This window comes from Medicago sativa, chromosome 3 (genome assembly GCF_051527215.1).
Source record: "Medicago sativa cultivar Bolivia chromosome 3, Bolivia_mono, whole genome shotgun sequence".
Classification (NCBI taxonomy): Eukaryota; Viridiplantae; Streptophyta; class Magnoliopsida; order Fabales; family Fabaceae; genus Medicago; species Medicago sativa.
Genome location: NC_140751.1, coordinates 79544733 through 79571506, shown reverse-complemented (window position 1 = coordinate 79571506; position 26774 = coordinate 79544733). Strand labels below are relative to the sequence as shown.

The 26774-nt window shown below is 34.2% G+C and overlaps 2 protein-coding genes across 27 annotated transcripts; one reads left to right on the top strand and one right to left on the bottom strand.

The window, feature by feature from the left end:
• The first annotated feature begins 481 nt into the window (after positions 1-481).
• Positions 482-6977, top strand: LOC146940621 (uncharacterized). Of its 26 annotated transcripts, XM_085754310.1 has the most exons (9): positions 482-690; positions 974-1079; positions 1863-1947; positions 2035-2116; positions 2327-2508; positions 3474-3596; positions 4037-5135; positions 5276-5347; positions 6628-6977. In XM_085754310.1, exons 7-9 carry the CDS (start codon positions 5006-5008, stop codon positions 6669-6671), a joined length of 246 nt encoding a protein of 81 aa, XP_085610436.1. In that variant the 5' UTR covers positions 482-690; positions 974-1079; positions 1863-1947; positions 2035-2116; positions 2327-2508; positions 3474-3596; positions 4037-5005; the 3' UTR covers positions 6672-6977. The 26 variants fall into 25 exon arrangements, 5 of the variants coding, with proteins under 5 accessions (XP_085610436.1, XP_085610435.1, XP_085610433.1 ...); XR_015032072.1 differs by lacking the exon at positions 3474-3596 and having other exon boundaries at positions 897-1079; positions 1882-1947; XR_015032080.1 differs by lacking the exon at positions 3474-3596 and having other exon boundaries at positions 1882-1947.
• Positions 6978-12856: 5879 nt separating this feature from the next.
• LOC146940620 (uncharacterized) lies at positions 12857-14070 on the bottom strand. The gene has a single exon (XM_085754305.1). It carries the CDS (start codon positions 14006-14008, stop codon positions 13343-13345), a length of 666 nt encoding a protein of 221 aa, XP_085610431.1. The 5' UTR covers positions 14009-14070; the 3' UTR covers positions 12857-13342.
• Positions 14071-26774: the final 12704 nt, after the last annotated feature.

The window sequence follows — 26774 nt, the reverse complement described above, 5'->3', positions numbered from 1 at the left end:
GCTGAATGTAAACGAAAATTGACATGAGAAGGAACAGAATTGAAACCGAATCAAGACTTACAAGAAATTGAGTCGAAGAGAAAGAAAAAAAAACGAGAAATGAAGCAAGAAAAGGAAAGTGAAAATGATGTGAGAAAATTAAATTTTCTCAAGAAAATGCAGCGGAAAAATCCTTCAAGGAGGATACCAGATTAGCTCTGATACCATGTTAGGAAACATGGCATCCATTGATGAAGGAGAGAAAAGCTTAACCAATTCTTTGTATTGATGGAAAAATGAATATTGCAAATGAGAAAGTTACCCACTTATGGGGAGGTTACAGCTATATATACTAATAGGACTAATACTACTTGTAGCCTAAACTATATATCTCTAATACAAAATTGTTCACTTGCTTAAAAAAAACCGGTTGAAAGTTATGACTTGATCGATTTTTACACACAAGTTAAACCTTAAAAAGGCTTATATCAATAAATCTTACAAGAGATACTAGCCAAATTTGCCGAGTTCTACCTGTTCATCCTCAAATTCCAGTGGGATTGTGTATCTTCTACTTTCTATTGCGTACTTCCGTTTGCATCGGATTGAGGATGGCGTGCACGAGTGGCATTGGTTTGTCCTTATGTGTTGAATCGGCGCAAAAGAGGGTTTTTGTGGGGAGACAGGATTTTTGAGTTTGATCTTCTTTTGGTAAGTTGCATGTTTGCCTCACTAGATTCAAATTGATTCTGCTTTGGTGTCAGAGTTTGCCTCCCTGAATTCAAATTTATTCTGCTTTGTCTGTGTTTTGGTCTTTGTTCGTATTCCCGTTTTGCCCCTTTTTGATGTCTTTAAATACCTGCATGTTACGGTTGTTTTACTCACTTTCACAATTCGCAATTTCTTTCTGTGAGGAGGGTTTGCTGTTTCGTTTGATGTCGAAGTCTGCAATGGAGAACTCATTTGATTCAGTGTCTGCTGTATCACCTGGTAGGGAGGGATGGCGGCTTAAGGTTAGGGTTCTGAGGTTGTGGGAGGTGCCAAGCTTCTTGAATCCTGAGCAGCCCAATTCCATAGAGATGGTTCTCATTGATGATAAGGTAGTATTGATTATTGTTATTGATTTCTGTTTGTTTGCAGTTTTGTATCTGTTGTTGAGTTTATGTGTAAGTTTGTCAATGGTTTCTATGAATTTGGGTTGAATTTTGATTAAGAGCTTACAATCAGTATTTGATGTTTTTGTTACCACAACAACTAACAAATAGCTGAAAAGGAAGAGTAGGAATAATAGAGTTCTTCCACCCATGATTAACCAAAAAAATGACACTTTCAAACGCTGAATAAAAAGATTACAATCCTAATTTTGTTTCATTACATCAATTGAGAAAAGTCAACATAATTAAGAATTTTTTAATTTATCCAGTGACCATTTCATTTGGTATAAGATCAATTAAAAAAACAGTCACATGGTAATGTTTTTGTGAGTTGCTTGGCCATATAGGAAATTGCTTAACCACAATTTAAGGCTGGTGTTAGGGAGTTCAGAGCATGTTCACATCATACGGAGCTATTTCAAATAGCTTTTCATAAAAATCATTTTTGAAAGATGTCATTTTGAAAAAATATGCAATTTTTACTATGTAAAATCTCGAACAATTAATATTTAAGTTAGTGAATGTCGAAATCTCTTTTTTAACTTATACCAAATGAGCTTAAAATTATTTCTACTATTTTTGATTAAATTTCCAAAAAATCCATTTTTAGAAATACAAAGAAAAGTCTGTTCGTTTTAAATCTAAAACAAACGGGCCCATAATCTTTTTTGGAACCCCAAGACAAAGTACACATTATTATTGTCAAATAATGAAGTGAATTGAACACAGGTTACTGCTGCTCTTGCAGATTCTAGGCTGGAATCTTCTAATCTCATTGTTGGCATTGATTTCACAAAGAGCAATGACTGGACAGGTGTTATCTCTTGCTTACATTTTTATGCTTGAATTTTTATTTTTATTTTATGAATTTTAAGGTAAAGTATATACTTCACTTTTTCAGGGAAGAGTTCATTCAGTTGAAAACGTTTACTTCGCATTGGAAGTGGTCAAAACCCTTATGAACAAGCAATCTCTATTATTGGGTAAACTCTATCTACTTTTGATCAAGATAACTTGATTCCATGTTTTGAATTTGGAGATGGTAACTTTGGATGTGAAAAATTGATGGTAACTTTAATCAAGATAACTTGATTCCATGTTTTTTAAACTCTATCTAAACACCTTTTCCGATGTAGTTTTGTTTTTTTGAGCTTGCAAAATTGATTGTTTATTTTCTGTCCATTATTTGACAGCATTTACACATTATCAAGATGTATTTAACTTCTATTCAGAAGAGAGGTCATGCAATGGTTTTTTAAAATTGATCAAGACGTATTTTAGCATTTGGTCATTGGTTCTATGTTGATTACAATTGGTGGACTTATGGCTTTTCTGACCCTTCATGAAATGCTGCCATTGGCTTTTGATAATGTTGGTAAGAATCTCTTCTCCCCAATATTTTCACATTAGTTAGATAAAGAATAAATAAATAAAATATGAAACATTCATGGTCAGATGTAGTACTGGACATGAATTCAAATTTCAAAATACCTATCATTGCTACTTGCATCTTTGTTTCTCATTATTCTCAATGATAATCTGCATATTTTGGCACTTCTCATCAATGCCTGTTGTTAGCATTAGTTATTTCCCCTTCTTTTCTTAATATTGGAATGATAGTTTTTAGAATGATAGTAAACATTTCATTCTTTTTAATCTTTTTCTGAGCCTAATTTATATATTGTTTTATACACATTCACTTTAACATAGGAATTCCAGAATTTTGGCCTGATACAGATTGGATCTGTCTCAGGTGTGGTTTTTGAAGCATGTTTTTAATGTTGCTGTTATAGTCATGTAGTCACCTAAATCATAGATGGTAATTTTGACCGAAATGATTTGGTGTGCCTGAAAAACTTATCTTTACTATGTACTTCATTTCAACTTATTGTGATGTTCTTTTAACTGCCCAACTATTGCCTTTTTCTAACTAGCTTTATTCTTTGCTTTATTTACTAAATGAATTGAGTTCAACATGGAGAATTAAAAGCTTTTAACTACAGTAGAGAATCTTATTGATTCTTAATTAATCAATAAGATAGTACACAATTCTTGGCTATTGATTCTTAATTAATTGTAGGCATTATTTGAATCATCCACTATGGATTCCTTGGCATTTCTCTAATGATTTTATTTGATATTGATGCAATTGATGCTCTTCTCATATCACAATCATGAATCATAGTCTGTGTATTGTATCTTTGTTGTTAGTTGGATTTGGCCATAGATTCGAAAGAGTTTAATTTATTTTTGCTTATCCTTTTTGATACATTTATTTGTTAAGAACCCCTTTCATTTGAATTTTATCTATATTTGAAGAAATCACTTTGTTGAATATAGGACTGTTGATTGTTGATTTTCCGTATCCAAATTTTCCACTCCATTCTCAGCGGCAGTCATTTTTCATCTACCTCATACTCTTCTCTTGAATTCATTCTATGGCTTGGGGAGCTGCAGGGTGAAGTAAGAGTTAGCTAATTAAATTTATGTAATCTATGAATGACAAAATTGGAAGTATATTAGTACTTTGTTCGACGTAAACGATAATATATTATAGTATGAAATACACTTGGATTAACCATATTTGTAGGATCCGCATCAAACCTTTGCTAGAAGTTTTTTTGTTATTAATTCATATGTTTGGAGATTGTTTTGTACCAAAACTAGGAAATGTCGTTGCTTATGCAATGTCCAAAATCCTACATTTGGATCATGAATGTTACAAATGCTACAATGACACAATATAGTATTTGGTATTAAATAGATGTAATTGATTTCAACAAGTGCTTAATTTCTATTGTTGATTTTAATGGACATTACGCTTGAGGCATTTTTTTAAACTATCTATGTCAACCTTAATATGGATGAATTGTGTTCTCACAAAGGTGAGGGTTTTTTACCAGATGAAGCAAGGGTAGAGATGGACCAATTTAGATCACTTCAACGTATTACACCAGCAAAAATGACAACAATCTTAGCCTGCATCGTGCATTATCACTGCCATTATTTGATTAATACACATTGGTGAATGTAACAGTCCTTATTCTAATTGTGCTTATTTAAATTTTTAATGGTCTCACTTACATTATTTGATCTACACCATAATTCATTAGAGAAAGATCAATCACTAATGTAGGTTCAAATGGATTAGGCTCTGACTATCTTCTTCCTTTACCCTCGGAGACAATGGTTTTTTTTTTTTGTTGAAAATTCAGCATTGTGTAGTCTACATTAGTGTAATGTAAGAGACAAAGTTGCAGCCATTTTAATTGTGTATGTTTAATCTATAATTTAAGACAAGGTATGAAAGTACATGAGATTAATGTCGTGGAATTGTCGAAGAAATTAGAGTCAAGTGTGTAGTTTTCTCTGAGGTACAATTTGATTTTGGGGGACTTTGTTTGGTAATAAGAAGTTCAACAACTTGCTCTGTGGTCTGCAAAGCCATGTTAGGTGCTCCTTTGTCTCCTATATGGTGGGGCCATTTTTTTTTCAAGCTTAGAATGGTAGAATCAGGTGGGGTGGTTACTTTTGTTTGTTGTCCTTCTGTCCTATGTCCATGCTTCAAAGTCATTGTGCAAGTTGTGGATTTTTGTCCTCTACCATTTTCTACAAGTGGAGTCACGTGGGGAATGTGAGTGTTAGCCAAGAAACCAATGACAATTTCTATTGAAATATTAGACTATGAGCCAATTTGTTTCTTTGTGTCTGTTTCTTTTTCTATAAATATATGAGGGGATTGTCATGGGTTTCCACCTTTGAGTGCCAGCCTTTTGCACTTTCTTCACTAACCTCACAGAGGATGCGATGCCAACCTGCATATTATTAGTTTTTCAACTTTTGTGAGGAGTGATATCAACCTTTTGAGTTCGATGGAGTACCAGAATCCAATTTTAAGATCAAATGAGGCAAGACAAAGGCGACTTGATAGGAGGGAGAAACTTAGAGCGAAGAGAAGCAATCCATCGGCTGTTGTTGCCACTGTTGGTGTTCAACGTGGATGTGAGTTATACATAGTATTGGTTTGATGGGTTCTTATTGTATTGAATTATTCTTTTATTTTGTCTAAAAATTCAGTTAATGTTGTTGATTATGATGTAACTTACACATATATGTGTGTATATTGTGATTGTTTTTTGCAGTGTGTAAAAGAATTCGAAGGGGGCAAAGTTCTGCGGTTCATGCCTCATGTTCATCTCAGGCTGCCTCATCCAGTAAGTTGTTTTATTTTTTCACGTATCAAAGGAAAAAATGGTAATGACCTTGAAAACTCAACACACAAGTGGATGAGCTGATATTCGAACCCTAATTACGTCATTTAACTTAACAATTTTGACATTTTTACATGATAAGCCAGAACTTTTGGACCTATTCATATTTTTATGAGTTTAATAACTATATTTAATCTACTATATTGTCAAATATCATTGTTGCTTGATAAATGAACTCATTAAATAAAGTGATTGAGAAAGTGTTGTGAAAAGTGATGTAACAAAAAATGGTTCAGTTAAGAAATAAAGAAAGCAGTTGACTTAGATTCAAAATACATTGGAAAAGTAATTAAAGAGGCTATGCGTTTGATCGGGAGATAAAACATAGCATTATTAAAAGGAAATTGTTTTTTTTTCCTTTTTAAAATTGCTTATTTCTTTGATCTAACGGAGTTAATTGACGTTCGACATTTTTCAGCGGTAATAAATTAACGTTGACATTTTTTAGATCAGTTCAACCAATCTTAAAAGTGTCAGCGTGCGTTAACTCACGATAAAAAAATGTCGAGCGTGAGTTAACTTCCCATAAATCAAAGGAATTAGCAATTTCAAAAGGGAGAAGAACAATTTTCTTATTTGTTTTTTGACAGTAAACAATTTTCTTATTAAAATGCACATTTTGCTCTTCTAAATTAGAAGAAATACTTCTCATAAAAAAAACATATTTAGGCACATATAAAATTATACATTAATTATTTAACTATTTTAAAAGTATTATTATTTGTTTTTTTCGGCTCCAAGCTATCATAAATTTTTAGACGCACATATACAAAGACACAAGACTTACGCACACATAAACTTATATCCTTTTAATTTTTTTGTGAGTATCTCAGTTTGGTTTTAACCTATTTTGAATATATGAAAAATAGTTTATATAAATAAATAAGTTTTTACTAATTTTCTAACAAAATTTGTATCTTTATATACTGTTTTTTAATAAACTATCTATTTGTATAAGTTATTTTACCTAAGCTATAAAATAAGAGAATCCAAGAAATGTTTACTATCTTTTGACTACACACAAATTTCTTGGCATGTTATGTCGGCAAATGCTAATTCCTTCAAATTTTGATCCAATTGTGAAGAAGGTCGTAAGTGGTATCTGTGCTGGTCATTGTTTTTTTACGTTATTTGTTTATAGTGGTTTTTATATGTGTTATGCTCTTGCAAAAAAAAAAAAAATGTGTATATACTAAATTTGTACTCTATTTGATATTGTTCAGGTAAAGATGTAGTGTACTCAAAGAATAATGAATGTTTCAGTTGACTTTTTGTTCTTGTGGGGTTGTACCGGATGAATGTGACTGGGAATTCTTTACAGTGGAGATCGTCCTTTGAAGATATTTCATTGTACTGAAGAATCGCTGTTGTAGTTCTAATGTTAAGTGTTCTGCGTTAAAAGATAATTTGGTCGTGACAATGTTATGTAGAATAAAAGTTATGTTTAACTTTACAAATTGTGTCGTGATTAGTTGCTATTAATTGTAAGGAATGTGGTCCGTAACCCCATTGTACTTTCCTATTCTTTGTCGTTATATTTATGGCAAGTTTCTAATTATGGTTTGACTGTTAATTGTTTTGGTACAGTACGTGTTATTTTGATTTTAATTATTCGGCTGTGTGATTCAAACTATAGCTTCGAAATATATTTGACACTGCGCCATTGTTGCACATTCGTTGTCGCTTGAGTATGCTGCCAAATTTATGCTTGAAGATCTTGGCGCATTAGTCTGTAACTGTCACACCGGTTCAGTCAACCCGTGCATCGGCACGGGTTACACACTAGTTAGTTAAATTAGAGGGAATAAAATTCTAACACTTAGCTGAGGTCTTAACTTTGGGAAATAAAACAGGCATGTTTGATATATTTCTACTCTTACGTACGTACAAGTACAAAACAATCACCTAGTATTCACCAAAAACAAATACTGTAGGTGATAGATTCCTGGTGAGAGCACATTTCCCCTAAAAGACGAGTAGCTTCATTATTATTCACTTAACAATGACAACTTTTGTTGACATGATTTGAGTGCCGTAGTTTTTAAGAATCTCTAGCAATCTATATTAAACTATAGCTATTAGCTACATTATCGACTCTACCTAACTTTCATAGCTTTTTCTTTTTTTTTTCTTTTTTACTGAAAATAACGCTACAAGGATAAAAGTTATTTAGATATTCATGTTGATACTTTAGTAAATTACTAGGAAATAACATTATGACAAGATATATATAGCAATATTAGAGATTAATTCTTCGAGTTGAGTAAGATCACAATAGATGATAAATCTTTTCTCTTGAGAAATTTAACAATCCTATATTTTTACGGCTGAATATATACCTAACTCTCTATTAAGCTAGAAAAGATCTCTTACCATCTCATCAAAATGTTCTTGGGTCAAACACTTACATTTCGTGTGGATGCATAATTTATTAACACATTATCAAGTTCCACCCCACCCACACCCCCCTTTCTCTTTCACATCAATCAATACGTGTGACAATAAATATTAGAGGTGTGTCCGTGATGTAGTTCATTTTGAGATAAAATATTATCCGAATAAAAGATAAAGTTACATGTGGTTCAATTTTAAATGACTAATTTTAAAAAGTTGATCTTTCTTATCTAATTTAATACAATTTAATTTAGATCGTTTTTTAACATTCAAATTTCGAATTGTAAATTTTATTGTTAATAATAATATTATAAAAATATAGTAAAATAATATGTTTAATGCAAAATACAACTTATGATTTATTAAAAATTAATATTATAAAATAACAATGATCAATTATCTTTGAAGTGTATGAAATAGTAAAAAAAATAATTAAACTAATAGGTAATATTAAGTAGTTTTTTTTTTAAAGAGGTAATATTAAGTAGTTAAAAACTAAAGAATAATAGATTAATATAATATATCATTCTAATAAAAAAGAAACTAAGTGTTAAAGTATACATGTAACTGGTTCAATTTGGGTTGTTTTAAAATAACATATTCAAAATTCGTTTTAATCCGAAGTTTTTACAAACATCATTGTTAAACACAACGAACGAAGAAAATTCCAACGAAAGCATCGCGAACTAGAAAGTAACTAATTAAAAATTGCACCCGAATGAAATTTACGAAAAATCTTAGTAAAAGGTGGCAGTCAACCAAACGTAGCTGAGTGGAATAAAGGCCATGATGCATTCGTGAGGTTAAGATTCCCTTTATATAACATTTTTCTTTCATAAAAAAACTTTCAAACATATCAAATAATATTCAGTTTCGAGCTATTTTCATATTTTTTAATCAGTTTTACAAAATCAATAAAATGAATAGTGTTGTGTGTGAGCTGTACAAAATTACAATTACAAAAGGGTACAAATGAAAATGACTTCTTAGCAAAGTCCCCAATACAAATCAAATACAATACCAATACGGCAATAATACTCATTTGTTGCCAAATACTAATCCTTGTAGGCTGCTTTCGGTGGTTTCGCACTAGCAATCTATATATCCCCACATGATTCACGAATATGAATTCTAGGAGTCACTTTCAAAATGATGATCATCGAATTATTTTTTTACATCAAGACAATAACACATATATAATCTATGCTATTGTGATCAAATCAGCAAATGCAAATTTTTTTAAACTCGATATCCGATTTAAAAACTGACTAATATCAATTTCACCGTCCACTTGCGAACCAGAGACCTTGAGATGAGCAAACTCCAAAATTCCAAATTCAACCACTAGGTTAATCCCAGATGGGTAATCAGCAAATGCTATTTGAACACAAACATGGGACACAAATACAATAATTGATAATCTTTATTGTATATATACAGTGAATTGTATTTTTTTTTCTTTTGTCACCTTTTTTTTTTAATATTAAGATGAATTTTTGTAGCACAAATTTGTTTTTGAATGGCTTTAGCACAAGATTTGAGTTGTTTCATTAACCAATTTTACTAATTCATTAAAAAAAAAACAAATGTACGTTGTTAAACATTTTTTCAATATAAGTCTCATAATCTTGGTGTGCATGGTTTAATCTATATGAAAGTTTAAAAGGAAAATAAAAGTAAAAAGAAAAAGGAAACAAATCTAGACTGTCACCATTTTGATAATGAGAGGATAAACATGCATAGATGATAGAAACCGGACACTAAACAAAAGCAAACTTTGAAATGCCAACAGAGCATAAACTGCATATTATCAAAATGACGGTAGATAAATTTACTGCAAATTAAAGACAAGAAAATAAATATCTAAATTCGACAAAATTAAATGTTTTTTTGCTTACACGACAAAATTAAATGTTAGTAAATTGTTAAGAAACTAATTGAAAACATGAATAATTACTGGAAGTGGAGGTTAGGGCGTGATCGCTGCAAGTGGCGGCGTCATTGATTTGCAAACATGGGAGGAGGAGATGTGGGAGAATGTTATACTCTTCTTGCTAATATTGTGTTGCTGGATGGTGTTGATGACTTTGGTGGTGGAAGCTATCGACCGGCAAAATCTATAATGTTCGAGGGGTTTATCGGTAGTTGACAACATCAGAGGCTCTCAATCATGACTATTTTTACAGGATATCATTTAAAATAAAACCGTTCATTTAAATGTCTCTATTTTTGGGTGACGCCTTTTTAGGAATCGTATTGCTACAAAGGACAATCCAGGTACACGCAATTCTTCAACTACATTCAACTGTATGTATCTTAGGTTATGGTCAAGGGAATTTGTTTTTCAGTTGTAATTATTTTGGAAGCATTTGGATTATTGTTTTTCAATGAATGGGCGTTTCTTAAGTGATTTCCTTTCAATTATCGATTTTGCTCTCCATTTTAGTAAGTTGTGTAGCTTCATAAGAAGATTGAGGAACCTCATGCATATATTATTGTTTGGTAACTTCAGTTTAAGTTATTTAGAAAGAACGCAACTCATGTTGTTTCCGACAAAAAACTGAAACGTTACCTAAATTGCTTGATAGAATTAACTTTGTTTCTTTTTTATAGATGAAAGCAAAAAATTCTGATCTTCCTTCCCATATTAACCATTGGTAGGTTAACCCTAGGTTGTATATGGGGTAGTTTTGTTGGAGAGAGTCGTTCGCCAATATATTATTTCATTTTAGTTTGTTAAAAAAAAATTGGAACGTAAATAGCAAAGAGTTCGAAAGCACTCAAAACAATTTTAAAGTAGTAACGAGTGTGGAAGTAGAACGCACCAACAAGAAAATCGAGTCAACTTAATTAAAAGATTTAGTGAAAGTTTAATTAGTATAGTACTCCTAGCTATGACTCACAGTCACCTACGTCAATGGAATTTGGTAAGGATAGCTTGCAAATTCCACATATCCAACTGCTAAAGTAACTTTATTTAATCTATCTATATAGTACTACTAATATATGACTTTTCATTGATGTGCTAATCTCTTTTATGAAAAAAGGGTCCCAATTGTATTATCATCGATCATCATCAAACAAAAAAGGATTAATTATGTTTTTAGTCCCTATAAAATAGCGACCTTGTAAGTTTAGTCCCTACTTAATTTTAATAGCACTTTTAGTCCCTAATTTTGTTTTTCTGCACTGAGTATTAGTCCCTACTCAATTCAAATTTGTTTAATTTATGCTTAAACTCTTAAATTTTTGAACAATTTTTTGCAGACATGTTTCGAACATTACTAAAAGTTCGTCCGCAAAAAATTATCGCAAAATTTGATTTCTACATCCAGATTTTATTACTTTTTATCTTTAACTTTTGTCGTTTTAAAAAATTCATATTTAATTCATTTCATGTCAGAAAATTCTAAATTTTAGTAAACGAACCTTTCATAGTGTTCTAATCTTGTCTCAAAAAAATCGTTCAAAAATTTAAGAGTTTAAGGATAATTAATCAAACTTTGTTTTAGCAGGGACTAAAATTATAAGTAATTTTTTTTTTATAGGGACTAAAAATGCTATTAAAATTAAGTAGGGACTAAACTTACAAGGTCGCTATTTTATAGGGACTAGAAACATAATTAACCCAAAAAAAAATAGAGTGGTCATTGCTCGTGGAATAGGAAAAGTCAGCACATACCCTTGTAAGTAATAATAATAATGTATACCTTTTTCAAATAATAATAATAATAATCTATACCATTATATAACAAATTTAAAAATAACTCCTAGTAATAAGAAATGAAATGAAACAAGTCCACAAATTAAGTGCTTGACGATAAGATTAGTAAAGAAAAAAGTGCTTCACAACATGAATACTGCTTCTTCGATCTTAAAATAAAATTGAAACAAAATCACAGTCATTTTAAAATAAAATTGAAACAAAATATAAGTTATACTAAACATAAATATTATTATTTTTTAATTATACTCTTAACTATTTTTAACTATTTATCACTCTTTATTTTTAATTCTTTAATTTATCTTTCTTATACCATTAATGAAGGATAATTTTTTAAAATAACTATTAATTTCTCTTTTTTGTACAGAATTAATTATTTCATCTGTCCCAAAATAACTAAGTCATTTGCAAAAAAAAATTGTCCTGAAATAATTGAGTCGTTTCACTTTTCAATGCAATATTATTTACTTTATTTTCAATTATAACTCTAATTAATATTTTACCACTCCTAATTCAATATATTCTATTTTACAGTTATGATAATTGTGAATGCACCAATACGTGACAAGAACATTAATCATTTTTCTCTCTCTTTCACTTATGTACTACCTCCATCCCTAATTATAGAGCCCTTTTGAGAAAAACACGGGAATTAAGAAAGTTGATTGTTGAATTAATTTTGATGATAATTGTTATTGTTTTACATGTTTACCCTTTTATGAAAGAGAATTAGTTAATGTTTTCATAGAGTATTTATTGTATATTGCAGAAAAATATGCAATATAAATTGGAATATAGTGGTAAGGAAATAATTAATGTACATTGAAATTTGAAAAGTGTCTTATAAAAAGAGACAAAGAAAAAAAAATACAAAAGGGTCCTATAATTAAGGACGGAGGTAGTACATTTTTTCTTAATATATGTAATACGGACAAAAGACTCGGTTATTTTGGGACAAAGAGGATACTTTTTTTAATTGATGTAACAACTTATAATTTGGGATGAAAGATATTTCATAAATTTTTTTAATATGTGTAATATGAACAAAAGACTCAGTTATTTTGGGACAAGAGAGTATTTTTTAATTGATGTAACGGCTTATAGTTTGGGATGAAAGATATTTCACAAAACATAGACTAAAGATTGAAAACGATAATTAAATAAAAGATTTCTTTTATTAAATTATCTTATTATTAGTTATTAATTTCTTTTTAGGGATAGTTATTGATGTATTCTCATTAATATATATGTAAATTGAAATATAATAATTTGAGATTGAGGAATATAACATTACTATTAGAATAAAGCAATTAATTTGACCCAAAAAAAAAAAGAAGAATAAAGCAATTAATGTTACATTAGAAACTAAATATGATTCTTCATACACTTGCTATTTCGGACAAATACTTTTGGCAAATGTCAAAGTAATTATAGGATGGAAAGAGTAATAATAAATAAACAAACGTGTTTGCAACGCCAAGCAAAGTGATCTAGAAGAAACATAGCCTAGTGCACACAAAAAAACAAAAACAAAAACCTAAAAGTTATTACAAAAGTTAAAAAAGAAACAGTAGTAATAATTAATAATAAGAATAAGACTACAAATAAAAAAATAAAAAAAGTAGTATAGTGTAAAAAAAAAAAAAAAAAATATTATAGCAGAGTGGTTGGTCAACAATTTTAGGCCAAGTTAGCAACCTAATTCGTCTGCTTTAATTTACGTGTCACTTTCATGCCTCCGCCACCCCATGCGACCAAAGAAAAGAAAGAAAAATAAACCACTATCCTTGTTCCTACCAAGAGATAATAATCGATGAATCTCAAGAAGAAGAAGTTCTTGGAAAGAAACCACCTTCTCCTCCATGAATATGATCACTAACAACATTATTAATATTATTATTATCATTGTTTGAAGGTCTTGGATTGCTCATTATTCTCTGAAAAAACATGTTATCATCTCCTCCTACTTGTGTATTAACGTTGCCACTATACATATTGTAGTGTTGTTGATATTGTTGTTGTTGCTGCTGTTGTTGTTGAAGCTGTTGTTGGTAGAAAGGATGAGACATCATAGATTGATTCATAGGATGGGAAGCCCGTGGGCCAAGCCCTAGGCCTGCTAGGGTTGAGAAATTAGGTGGTGATGATGATGTGGCTGCTGCTGCAAAAGGTGCAATAGGACCTCCGGTGAATTGTTGTACCATGGCACGGAAATTAGTAGTGTCCGTGTTAAGTAAAGTCGTCGGCGTTCGCCGCGAAGCCCTTGATCTTCTTCGTATGGGCTTTGACACACGGCCTTCAGATGGACCCAAGTTGCTGGCTGAGGTTGGTGAGCTTGGATTCATCATGGTTGATTCAGGGGGTAAAGTTGAAGCAGGGGTGGTGTTAGTAGTAATGGAAGTGTAAGGAGGGGTTTGATTAGGGAAATTTTGATGATAGAATTGAAAAAACTCATTTGGTGGGGGATCAGACATGGTTTTGATCATGTCAAGTGACCGTACAAGGAAAGGAAAAATGGAAAGAGAAGAAGAGTTAGAGGGAAGGAAACATGTGTGTCGTGTTGGGTATTTATGGTTGGATTTTAGTATTTTTTGCATTTTAAATATTTTGTATATTTAGTCAAAAGTGTGAACGTAATGGTAGATCCTACTTTGGATTTGGGAAAAACAGTAGTACATTCTTAAGGGCGGCACCATGTGATATGACAAGTGATATTACCTTATTTTAGACTACATAAAAGTTTAACTTAATTCTTGGCAACACTATATATAGAATAGTAGTGTGACCACTATGGTAGGATGGTTAGAACCAACTATATTTAGGTCTAACAGTATTTAGGTCTAACAATTTTGTAGTATTGTACTTGTAGAGGATCCAATTTGATATTATAGAAAGAATGTAGAGTGAGGAACCAACTATAAATGGAAAAATTACATAATGAAAAAAAAAGTTATATGTAAGAATCCTCAAAGCTCATGTCCTATAAGACTAATTTTGAGACTAAAAGGTAATAAAATTTTAGTGAACTTTTATGAGTTTAGATTTTTTGCAAGCATTGCGTTGGATCTAGTGCAGTTAGATCTAGATATTCAATCAAACTGCAGCAGCTGCAACATCCAAAACACTATGATCTCGCATGATCACAACACCAAATACACAATGTTTAGTCGGCAAACAAATAAGGTAGACCCTTTTTCTAATAATGATGAAAATATTGGTTTTACTTTTTTTTTTGTTATGTTTGTTATTTTGTATGTGCATGTACACACTAGGTATTTGGTGTTGCGACCATACAATAATAATATTTCAAAAAGATATTGTCTCTTAACAAAGTTATTTGGTCTTGTGACCATGCAATAATAGTTGAGAAAGATGTTGTCTCTTAACAAAGTTATTTTCTTGTATTGGATTGAAATAAGCCTTGTACTCGTTAATTTCGTATGCTTATGTAAACAATTCTCCTTAGTTAACCATCATCCTCAATTGCAGTAAAAGAAAAACCATCATCCTCAATTCTGAAGGTGAGAAAAACACAAGAAGGGGGGTTGAATTGTGTTTTTGAAAAATTCTTCGTTTCTCCTAAAAACTGAACACACTGATCAGAAGCTAAGTGAGACAGCTTCTGAAGTGATAATCAGAATCTAAATGCAGCGGAATAAAACAGAGAGAGAGAGAAGAAGAACGACACAAAGCAATTATACTGGTTCCTTCCACAATCCGGAAGTAGTCCAGTCCCCCTTGCACTTCCAAGGAGATTTCACTATGAGTAATATCTGATTACAAATGCTCAAGCACACAAGCAAGAGACTTCCAATGCTCAAGCACACAAGCAAGAGACTTCCTTTGCTCAAGAACACAATCAAGAGACTTCCTGCTCAAGCACAACTGCAAGAGACTTCCTAACTAAACAAAATTACACAGAAAATTGTTTAAGGTTGAACACTTGATATACAATCAGAGGTGCTCACAATACAAATCAGATACAGACTCAATGGACTTAAGAATTTCTAAGATATGACTTTGAGACACAGAAATTCTAAGTGAATGCAGAACAATTTCAGCAGAGGTTTGGTACTTGCGAAAATCTTGTGAGTCTTTCGTTCAGCGTTCTTGCATTACCAATTCTCTAGGTCTTCACTCCTTTATATAGAGGTGTGAGAGAGACGTTGTGAAATTGCCAGCACACCAAAGAGTCGTTGTTGAAGCTTGATCTTTCACCAATAATCTTTTGCCTGATTTGGCTGTTGTCCTATGAAGAACAAATTTGAAATCCATTCCTTATCCAAAGGAACATCTATGCAGGCGAAGCTGTATTCTGGAGCTGTTTTCTTGTCCTGTAGTGCGGACACAAAACAGAGTAGTGGAGAACGTGGTTGTACAATTCGTACAAAGTACAATGTCAACGCTTTCGTCCAAATTGCAAACACACGCCTTCAAACACCTTTGAAATGACCGTTGCAAACTCCACTAATCCTTTGTTTGTGTTTTCGAATCCAATAGACAGCTTTTGCATTGATGATTCTTCAATTCTTGATTCTTTGCAAATCCAGTTGATATTCAGCTTCTGGTGAAATGGCTTCTGATGAGGCAGCTTCTGATGATGCAGCTTCTGATGATATGACTTCTGCAGCTTCTGATGACGCAGCTTCTGATGATGTGGCTTCTGGACCTCTTGTCTTCAGAAGCACTATTCTTCAGGAGCAGCTTACTTCAGGAGCGCTATTTCTTCAGGAGCGCTTTTTTCTCTTCAGTAGCAAGATGCCTTCAGGAGCGTCCAAGCTTCAAATTTTTGTTGTTTCCATAGCTCTTTATTTGCTCATTCAGAACCAATGATGATGTAACTTTATAATTATGGTCCTGTACACTTGAACAAATATTAGCTAGTCCAATTTACAATTTTTAATACCTTGTTATCATCAAAACCCTTAAAGGTTCATTGTTAAACACATTTTGTTCCAACAATCTCCCCCTTTTTGATGATGACAAACAAAAGTATTTAAAATTGATCAATTGTTGTTAATCTAATTAACAAGTTGACTTTGGGGTTCTGAGGTTTGTAAGCTCAGAATCTGAGGTTTGTAAGCTCAAACTCCCCCTGAGTCTGATAGTCTTTAAGGTGAGGTTTGTAAGCTCCCCCTAAGTTCTATCCAGGTTAATTAAATTCATTTTTCGCACAATAATATTATCAGAGCTTAAAAACAAAATTGAATCATTGAAAGAATTAATTTATAGATAAGAAGAATGGTTCAATTAATTTTACTTGAATTTTGATACTCCTTCGTTCGTTCATAGCTTATACCAATAAGGTAAAAAAATGATAGAAGGTTTTCAAAAATTTCAAATGCCATTAATGGGGCTCAGAGCCTTTAAATACTTGTCACATATACTCCCCCTTTTGTCATTATCAAAAAAAAATTAAAATAAATTTAAGCATAAAAGACAAAACGATATGAGAAAAAAAAAAACTCAAACAAAAGAGAGTATACAAGAAATTAATCAGATCAAAAATAAATGAACATGAATATCTAAAATATCAGAAGCAGCTAAACAGTCAGAATCAGTAAGCATTCAGAAGCATAGAGAAATAAAACACGATGGTTTCAGAAGCAAGGACTAGGAATTTAAAACAAACAACAAACAAAAAGAAAAACACAAGGGTGTGCAACTAAGGGTTGGTTTGTTGTTGTTTCTTCATCTCCTCCATTTCTTCAATTTTCTTCTGCAACAGTTCTTCAAGCTGTTGTTGCCTCTGGAGAAGAGCTTGTTCCCTTTCTCTAGCTTCTTGCTGCTGCTGTGCCATCTGTTTCTTCAGAAGCTTACACAACCTGGCTTCTCTGGTCAAGTAATCCGTTTCAAAGAAGAAAGGCTGGTTTGCCAGGAGCAGTGTAGAACTTCTTACTCTAAGACTCTGATTCAGATTTTCCATTAGCCTTCTGACTGAAGCTTGCTTGACTCTGATGCATTTAGCCCTTATGCTTTCAATTAGCTCAGTTGCCCGGTTCTGAAGAGATGCCCAGGAGTCATCATATGCACTTGTGAGATCAATTGTCCTTCGTTGATCCACAAGATTATGCAACTGACTCAAGATTGAGAGAAGCTCAGAATTAATATATCCAGATTCCAGGATGTTTGAGGGTGGTTGTTCAAGGATTTCAAGATCAGAATCACTGATTTCCAAATCTTGAACAGGGTTAGGAACTGGAATGGTAAAGTGTGTTTGTGTGTTTGAAGATGAAGGCTGGTCAGAATCAATGTGTGTGGTGGAGGTTGAGTCTTGAACATTGACTAGAGAGATGTCAACATCCATGGGAGTTGGTTCTGGAGAGTGTTCAGGTAAATGTTGAAATTCAGTTTCAGTTGGTGGTTGTTGTGGTGAAGTTGTTGTTTGATTGTTGAGTTGGGGGTCAATGATGGCTATTGGTGATTGTGGGGGTGTTGTGGGTTTTTGTGGTTCAGGTGTTTGTTGATGGGGGTTTTCTGAAACAACATTTTCAGAAGCAGCTGCTTCTGGAGTTGTTTCAGAGGCCTTTTCTGTTGTAGGCTCAACATTTTCTGGAGGAATCATGTTGAGAGGTTGAATGTTAAGAGGTTGAGGGTGAAGGCGAAAAATAGTATCAATGACTCTTTCTCTCTGCTCAGCCAGTTCAGCCAACTTCTCAATAATTATGTGACCAACTGGTTCATAAGTAGTTGACTGAGAGGGCTTATCGTTGGTTTTGGATGATGTTGATTGGCTTTTTACTGGTTTTCGAAACAGTTGAGCTAAGGGTATATCATCATCAGAATCATCAGAGTCTGATAATGACTTGGATGCGGAATCTGATGATATATTAATTACCTTCTCTGGTTCAGGATCAGAATCCTCTTGAGCAAACTCACTGGTCATCTGCAACATTTTCTTGGCTTCTGAGACTACAGACTCTTGTAGCTCAGCAGCAATTTCCAAGACTTTTTCAGCTGCTGCCTTCTTCTCTTGTAACTCCTTTAACTCCAAATCAGAAGCATCTTGAGCTGTAGAGGTGATATGAGGAAAATCCTTGGTCCTCCTCAAGGCTGGCTTCCTCTTCCTCTTTGGTATAGCAGGTTGATCAAGAGAAATGCCAACACCCATGATCAACCTGGAATCCATGTCTTCAATGGCTTCTTCAATAGAAGGTACTGATGAACTACCAATTTTGAGCTTGTCAATAGCAACTTTTACCTTTTTAGCAGGTTGTTCAACCTCTAGATATTGCTCTGCAGTTATCTTCCTTTTTGACTTTCTGCCTCTGGCTCGTGGCAGAGCACCACCATACATTTCCTCTGGAATATCTTCCAATCTGATTCTCTCATTGGTTGCCTCAAAATGTTCCTTGATATAGTACATCTGCACTTCAATGGGATCCTTCTTGCAGATGGGTGGAAAGTCCTTCATAAGATCAGACTTAACAAATGATTCACTTAAATCAGTTTGAAGTTTGGTGACTTCACTGATTAGCTTCATATTCAAGAGAGTATGAGCATTAATGAATTTTCCAGTTTTTGTGTCAAGTAGCTGATCTGTGAAGCCTTGAGATTGACTGAGACTGTCCAAGATACCTCCTTGATAGAATATCTCTGAGAGGAGTCTTCCATAAGGAACCAAGGGTTTATCCAGTAGCTGACTCTGTTTCAAGCACTCTACCAAGTACTTGAACATGTATTTGGGCACATTCACCTTTTCCTTCTTGATGAAGTGCTGGAGAAGGACCTTCTGAGCTAGATTTGGTTTCACACAGTCACCACTTGGAAACAGGTTCTCATTCTGAATCTTCAGAAGCATCTTAGTTTCCATGCTCAATTCAGCATATTTCTTCTCCTTCTCAGAATTGTATATCACCAAGTTGGCTTGCTTTTTCCAAATGCGTTTTTCAGCAGCATCTGAAAGATCAATTCCAGAGTAGTATCCAGAGGCTGCAGTCTTGAGAACATACTCTATGTGCCATTGTGCAAGTCTTATTGGAATACCACAGATGCTGGACCTGATTTCATCTTCCACAAATGGCGCAAGACCCATTTCTTCTCTTGTTTTCCCTTCTAATTCAGGATACATTAGCACCATCTGACTTTCCTCAGCTAAGGATGCCGCTTTGTTGTAGAATTTTGCTCTTACCCAAAAGTGTCTAACCAGAGCTTCATATGTTGGTCCATTCAACATTTTGAAATAATCCATGAGTCCTTGCTCTTCATAGTAGCTTCTGATTGAACACCTATGAAAATTCAGAGAATCAAAGTCCACTGGATTCTCTATCTGAACCTGCAAATCCCATTCTTCCAATTTCATGCTTCTTCCTCTGTAGTCATATTCAGGGACCATTCGTGAAGTAGACACTGAATCTTCTCGTTGCGAGCTTGATGATGCCATTTGATGATTTACGAAGATTTGAAGAAGATGAAGATTTTAGGGTTCTAAGGTTGAGAGAATGCGCTTACTTCGCAAGAGGTTTGAGAGCAAATGTGTTTGTTGTGAGTGAGTAGTGTGTGAATTGTCAAAGTGTTAAAAGTAAAACGATTGCAATTCAAAAGAGACAAACAAACATAACATTAATGACAAAATTGGGGGCGCGTGAAAAGTACTTTCAAAGCTTTTAAATCATCATTGCCCTTTTAGTTATACACCAACACATATAGGCCACGTAAGAAGTTCACAGAGTAACTACCAAGTTAGTGGGCCAGAAGTTACTTTTTAAAAGGTAACTTCCAACGTTTCCACTAATTCAACTATTCAGAAGCAACAAATCCAGCTTCTGGACTTCAGATGCTGACGTCATCATCAGAAGCGAGTTTTCCTCAGAACCTCAATAAAGAGCTTCTGATGGACTACCGCTTCTGAACTAACTTCAGAACCTAAAATCCTATTCAGGAGCAAGCAAGCATTTAATCAGATACAAAGTGCATGTTCAAATTTTTCTTTATAAAATCAAATCTTTCAACAGTTAAAGGCTTAGTAAATATATCAGCCCATTGATTTTCAGTATCAATGAATTGTATATCTAAAATTCCTTTTTGAACATAATCTCTGATAAAATGGTGTTTGATTTCAATGTGCTTCGCTCTTGAATGCAAAATTGGATTTTTAGACAAACAAATAGCAGCAGTATTATCACAATAAATGGGAATACTGTTAGCAGTTATCTGATAATCTTCCAACTGATGTTTCATCCAAAGTAGTTGTGTACAACAACTTGCAGCTGAAATGTATTCTGCTTCTGCTGTAGACATAGCAATAGTTGTTTGTCTTTTGCTAGCCCAGGATATAAGATTATCACCCAGAAATTGACAATTGCCACTGGTTGACTTTCTTTCAATCCTATCACCAGCATAATCAGCATCACAGAATCCAATTAGCTTATAATCTAAGGATTTCCTATAAAGGAGTCCAAGATTGGTCGTTCCTTTCAAATACCTGAAGATTCTCTTGACAGCAGTCATATGAGATTCTCTAGGATCTGATTGGAATCTTGCACACAAGCATACACTGAATAAAATATCTGGCCTAGATGCAGTGAGGTATAACAAAGAACCAATCATACCTCTATACAGCTTCTGATCTACTTTAGTTCCTTCATCTTCTTTGCTCAGGTTGCACGTAGGATGCATTGGAGTGTTCATCACTTTACAATCTTCAAGTTTGAACTTCTTCAGAAGCTCCTTTGTGTACTTTGATTGATGAACATAGACTCCATCTTTGCATTGATTGATTTGAATGCCAAGGAAGAACTTCAGCTCTCCCATCATGCTCATTTCAAATTCATCCTGCATTAACTCAGAAAATTCCTTGCAAAGAGATGCATTAGTAGAACCAAATATTATATCATCAACATATATTTGCACAACAAGAATATCTTTCCCAAGGGTCCTTCTGAAGAGTGTAGTGTCAACCTGTCCTCTCTTAAAATCATTTTTGATTAAGAAATTACTTAGTCTATCATACCAAGCTCTGGGAGCTTGTTTCAAGCCATATAGTGATTTCTTCAATTTAAAAACATGGTCAGGATATTTAATATCCTCAAATCCAGGAGGTTGCTTAACATACACTTCTTCTTCTATGACACCATTGAGAAATGCACTCTTGACATCCATCTGATATAATATTATGCCATGATTAACTGCATAGGAAAGAAGTAACCTGATTGCTTCCAATCTTGCAACTGGAGCAAACGTTTCAGTGTAATCAATGCCTTCTTGTTGACTATACCCTTGTGCAACAAGCCTGGCTTTGTTTCTTGTTACTTCACCTTGCTCGTTCAGCTTGTTTCTGAATACCCATTTTGTTCCAATAATGTTCTTGTGCTGAGGTTTGGGTACCAGATCCCACACATCATTTCTTTGAAATTGATTCAACTCTTCTTGCATAGCTAGGATCCATCCATCATCTGAAAGTGCTTCATCAACTGTTGTAGGTTCAATCATTGAGATTAGTCCAATCATTGACTCTTCTTGTCTGAAATGTGATCTTGTTCTTCTTGGACTATCTTTGTTTCCAATGATTAGCTCTTCAGGATGTGAAGACTTGTGTTTGAATGTGTTTCTGGGAGGATCTGCTTGATGTGAGCCATCTTGTGCTTCATCAGAAGCAGCTTCATCTTGTGCTTCTGATGTGGGTTCAGCTTCTGAACTATCTTCAGATTCAGCTATCTGATCAGGTTCTGGAGTAGCTTCAGGAACCTGTATCTCTGCAGAACTTTCACCTTGCTTTGAAGTTTTATCTTCAAGCTCCTTGTCATCAAATTTAACGTGCATAGATTCTTCAACACAAAGTGTTTCTGAATTATACACTCTGTATGCCTTTGACCTTTCAGAGTAACCTAAAAAGATTCCTCTTTGGGCCTTGGCATCAAATTTCTTTAGGTAGAGCTTGTTGTTCAGAATGTAACATGTACATCCAAATTGATGAAAGTAAGAGATATTGGGTTTTCTTCCTTTAAAGAGTTCATATGCTGTTTTCTCCAAAATAGGTCTAATATAGATCCTGTTTTGAACATAGCATGCAGTATTCACTGCTTCTGCCCAAAAATGTTTTGGTAAATTGTTTTCATGAATCATGGTTCTGGCCATTTCTTGTAAAGTTCTATTCTTTCTCTCTACAACCCCATTTTGTTGTGGTGTTCTAGGAGAAGAGAATTCATGGAAAATTCCATGTTTTTCACAAAAAGCTTCAAATGGCTCATTTTCAAATTCTCCACCATGATCACTTCTGACTTTCAAAATTTTTGATTCTTTTTCAGATTGAATTTGAGTGCAGAAGCTACTGAATACATCACACGCAACATCTTTACTCTTTATGAATTTCACCCAAGTCCATCTGCTGTAATCATCAACAATGACTAATCCATATCTACTTCCATATAAGGATGCAGTACTTACTGGTCCAAATAAATCAATATGGAGTAATTCTAAAGGTCTTGAGGTTGAAACAATATCTTTTGTTTTAAAAGATGATTTCACAATTTTCCCTCTCTGACATGCACCACAGAGTGCATCTGAATGATAGTCAATGTCTGGTAGCCCTTTCACAAGTTGTAACTTACTAAGCTTAGAGATTAACCTCCAGTTAGCATGTCCCAACCTTCTGTGCCACATCCATTTCTTATCATTCACTGATAGTAGGCAAACCACCTTCTGATCAGCCAGTTCAGAAAAATTGATTTTATAGACATTGTCAACTCTCTTTCCCTTAAACACAATGGATTTGTCTTCCTTGTTGATTACTGTACAGTTGGGTTTTTCAAAAAGCACATCATAACCATTATCACAAAATTGACTAATGCTCAAAAGGTTATGTTCAAGACCATCTACCAACCATACATTATTAATTGAGGTAGAGGAGTTACCAATAGTTCCTGTACCTATGATCTTGCCTGACTGGTTGCCTCCAAATTTCACATTTCCTCCCTCTTTCATTGTTAGGCTGAGGAACATGGACTTGTCTCCTGTCATGTGTCTTGAGCAACCACTGTCTAGGTACCATGATCTTTGCTTTGGCACTGCTCTTAGACATACCTGCATCATTGACATTTTTAGATTTAGGTACCCATTGTTCTATGGGTCCTGGAAGGTTAGTACTTAAGGCTTTACTCTTCACTTCTTGTACCTTGTGCTGTGAGTTGGGTTGCTTCTGATTAACCATCACCTTAGGTTTTGGTACTTCAGAAGCAGTAACTGTCTTCTTCTGAAACTTAGACTTCAGAACCCCAGATTTTGGTTTCACCAGACTCTGAGGAATAGGTTCTGATCTTTTCAGGATCCTAACCTTTGAAGTTTTGGAATCAGATTTGATCATAGCCTTTGACTTAGAGTTCTTTGGCTTTGAAGTAATCTTAGCCTTAGAACTAGAAGCTTCAGGTTCTGATTGAACAACAGTTTCCAACTCAGCCCCTTCTGGTACAAAGAATGTTTTCAGACCTTCCTTGATGCATTCACAACAAGACTTTAGATTGGTTTTATCAAGTTTCACTTCTGGAAAACCAATTCCTCTGCCATTGTTCTTGTAAATGCTATAAATCATAGAAGCTACTCTGCTTCTGTCAATGCCAGATATAATAAAATCTTCAAGAGCAATTTCATGGTTACTTAAAGGTTTTTCATTACACTTTTCTTGTAGCTTCTGACATAAGAACCTGAGCTGATCTTCATATGTTTTACACATGAAGTCAAAGCCCCTAAGTCCTTGTTCAGAAGCTTTCAGATCCAATAGAGTTGATTTTTGCTGTTGTACCAAATCAGCATATTTTTCTTTTAAATCCTTCAACTCATTGGTTCTTACTTCAAAATGTGTAAGAAGTTCTTTAAGTGACTCAACAAGTTCATCTCTGGGAATTTTGGAATATACCTCGTTTTCATCTTCTGAGTCTGAATCTGATCCAGCTTCTGAAGTTGCTGTTGCTACCAACCCAACAGCTACCTTTGCATCTTCATCAGCTTCCTCTTTATCAGATCCAGATTCACTACCCAAATCATCCCAGGTTGGCATTAAACTCTGCTTAATCTGCTTCTTGAGTTTGCTTGGTTTGAATGTAGACCTCTTTGACTTATCCTTTGACTTTTCTCTTTGAAGATCAGGGCATTCAGCAATGAAATGTCCAGGCTTCTTACAGTTGAAGCATCCCTTCTGATCTTCTTTCCTTGAGCTTCTGGAGTTACCCCTTCTGGAGAGAAACTTTCTGTTCTTCTTGGCCAGATATTGAAGTCTATTTGAGAGCATGGCCATTTCTGCAGCATCTGGTTCAGAATCTGAACTTGACTGTTCTTCCTCTTCAGATTCAACCACTTTGAGAGCTTTTGATGACTTGCCTTTGGATGGAAGAGCTATTGATTTACTCTTCTTAGTAGACTCATGTTCATTAAGACTTAACTCATGAACTTTGAGAGAACTAACAAGATCTTCGACACTTAAAGTGTTTAAATCTTTAGCTTCCTCAATGGCAGTCACCTTCGGTCTCCATCTGGCAGGTAAGCTTCTGAGAATCTTGCTTACATGATCAGAAGCAACATAGCTCTTCTTTAGAATCTGTAGACCAGAAACTAAGGTTTGAAACCTTGAGTACATCTCCTCAATAGTTTCATCATCCTTCATTTTGAATAACTCATACTGATGTACAAGCAGGAGAGCCTTTGCTTCTTTGACCTTCTTGCTCCCTTCATAATTTGAACAGAGAGAAGCAAACATAGCTTTAGCAGTGGATTTGTCACTCATCTTCATGTATTCTGCTTTGGGTATGGCCGTGACAAGAGCTCCTCTGATAATATGATGCTTCTTGTAGAGTTTCCTCAGTTCTGGAGTATGTTTCTTTCTATCCACAGCAGCTCCTTCTTCATCAAGGACTAAACCACCAACGCCGTCTTCCAGAATATCCCACAATTCTTCATCTAGGCTCATGATGTAACTGTAAAAATTGGTCTTCCACCAAGAGAACTCTTCAGCATCTCCATTGAACTTTGGAACTTTTCCAACACTGGTTTTCTTACTATCACTATAATCATGTGAGACATTTTTATAGCTAGTATCACCATCAGGAGGAGGAGTAGTCATGTTTTTCTCAGATCTTTGACTGTTGCACGGTTAAGTGATACACAACAAACCAGGCTCTGATACCAATTGAAGGTGAGAAAAACACAAGAAGGGGGGTTGAATTGTGTTTTTGAAAAATTCTTCGTTTCTCCTAAAAACTGAACACACTGATCAGAAGCTAAGTGAGACAGCTTCTGAAGTGATAATCAGAATCTAAATGCAGCGGAATAAAACAGAGAGAGAGAGAGAAGAAGAACGACACAAAGCAATTATACTGGTTCCTTCCACAATCCGGAAGTAGTCCAGTCCCCCTTGCACTTCCAAGGAGATTTCACTATGAGTAATATCTGATTACAAATGCTCAAGCACACAAGCAAGAGACTTCCAATGCTCAAGCACACAAGCAAGAGACTTCCTTTGCTCAAGAACACAATCAAGAGACTTCCTGCTCAAGCACAACTGCAAGAGACTTCCTAACTAAACAAAATTACACAGAAAATTGTTTAAGGTTGAACACTTGATATACAATCAGAGGTGCTCACAATACAAATCAGATACAGACTCAATGGACTTAAGAATTTCTAAGATATGACTTTGAGACACAGAAATTCTAAGTGAATGCAGAACAATTTCAGCAGAGGTTTGGTACTTGCGAAAATCTTGTGAGTCTTTCGTTCAGCGTTCTTGCATTACCAATTCTCTAGGTCTTCACTCCTTTATATAGAGGTGTGAGAGAGACGTTGTGAAATTGCCAGCACACCAAAGAGTCGTTGTTGAAGCTTGATCTTTCACCAATAATCTTTTGCCTGATTTGGCTGTTGTCCTATGAAGAACAAATTTGAAATCCATTCCTTATCCAAAGGAACATCTATGCAGGCGAAGCTGTATTCTGGAGCTGTTTTCTTGTCCTGTAGTGCGGACACAAAACAGAGTAGTGGAGAACGTGGTTGTACAATTCGTACAAAGTACAATGTCAACGCTTTCGTCCAAATTGCAAACACACGCCTTCAAACACCTTTGAAATGACCGTTGCAAACTCCACTAATCCTTTGTTTGTGTTTTCGAATCCAATAGACAGCTTTTGCATTGATGATTCTTCAATTCTTGATTCTTTGCAAATCCAGTTGATATTCAGCTTCTGGTGAAATGGCTTCTGATGAGGCAGCTTCTGATGATGCAGCTTCTGATGATATGACTTCTGCAGCTTCTGATGACGCAGCTTC

Excerpts from the sequence above, each read along its gene's own strand:
- LOC146940620 (XM_085754305.1), bottom strand. The coding sequence starts at position 14,008 with ATGATCAAAACCATGTCTGATCCCCCACCAAATGAGTTTTTTCAATTC.
- LOC146940621 (XM_085754307.1), top strand. The coding sequence starts at position 825 with ATGTCTTTAAATACCTGCATGTTACGGTTGTTTTACTCACTTTCACAA. Across the intron at positions 1,080-1,881 it reads TGGTTCTCATTGATGATAAG|ATTCTAGGCTGGAATCTTCT; the intron begins GTAGTATTGATT and ends CTGCTCTTGCAG. Across the intron at positions 1,948-2,034 it reads AAAGAGCAATGACTGGACAG|GGAAGAGTTCATTCAGTTGA; the intron begins GTGTTATCTCTT and ends TCACTTTTTCAG.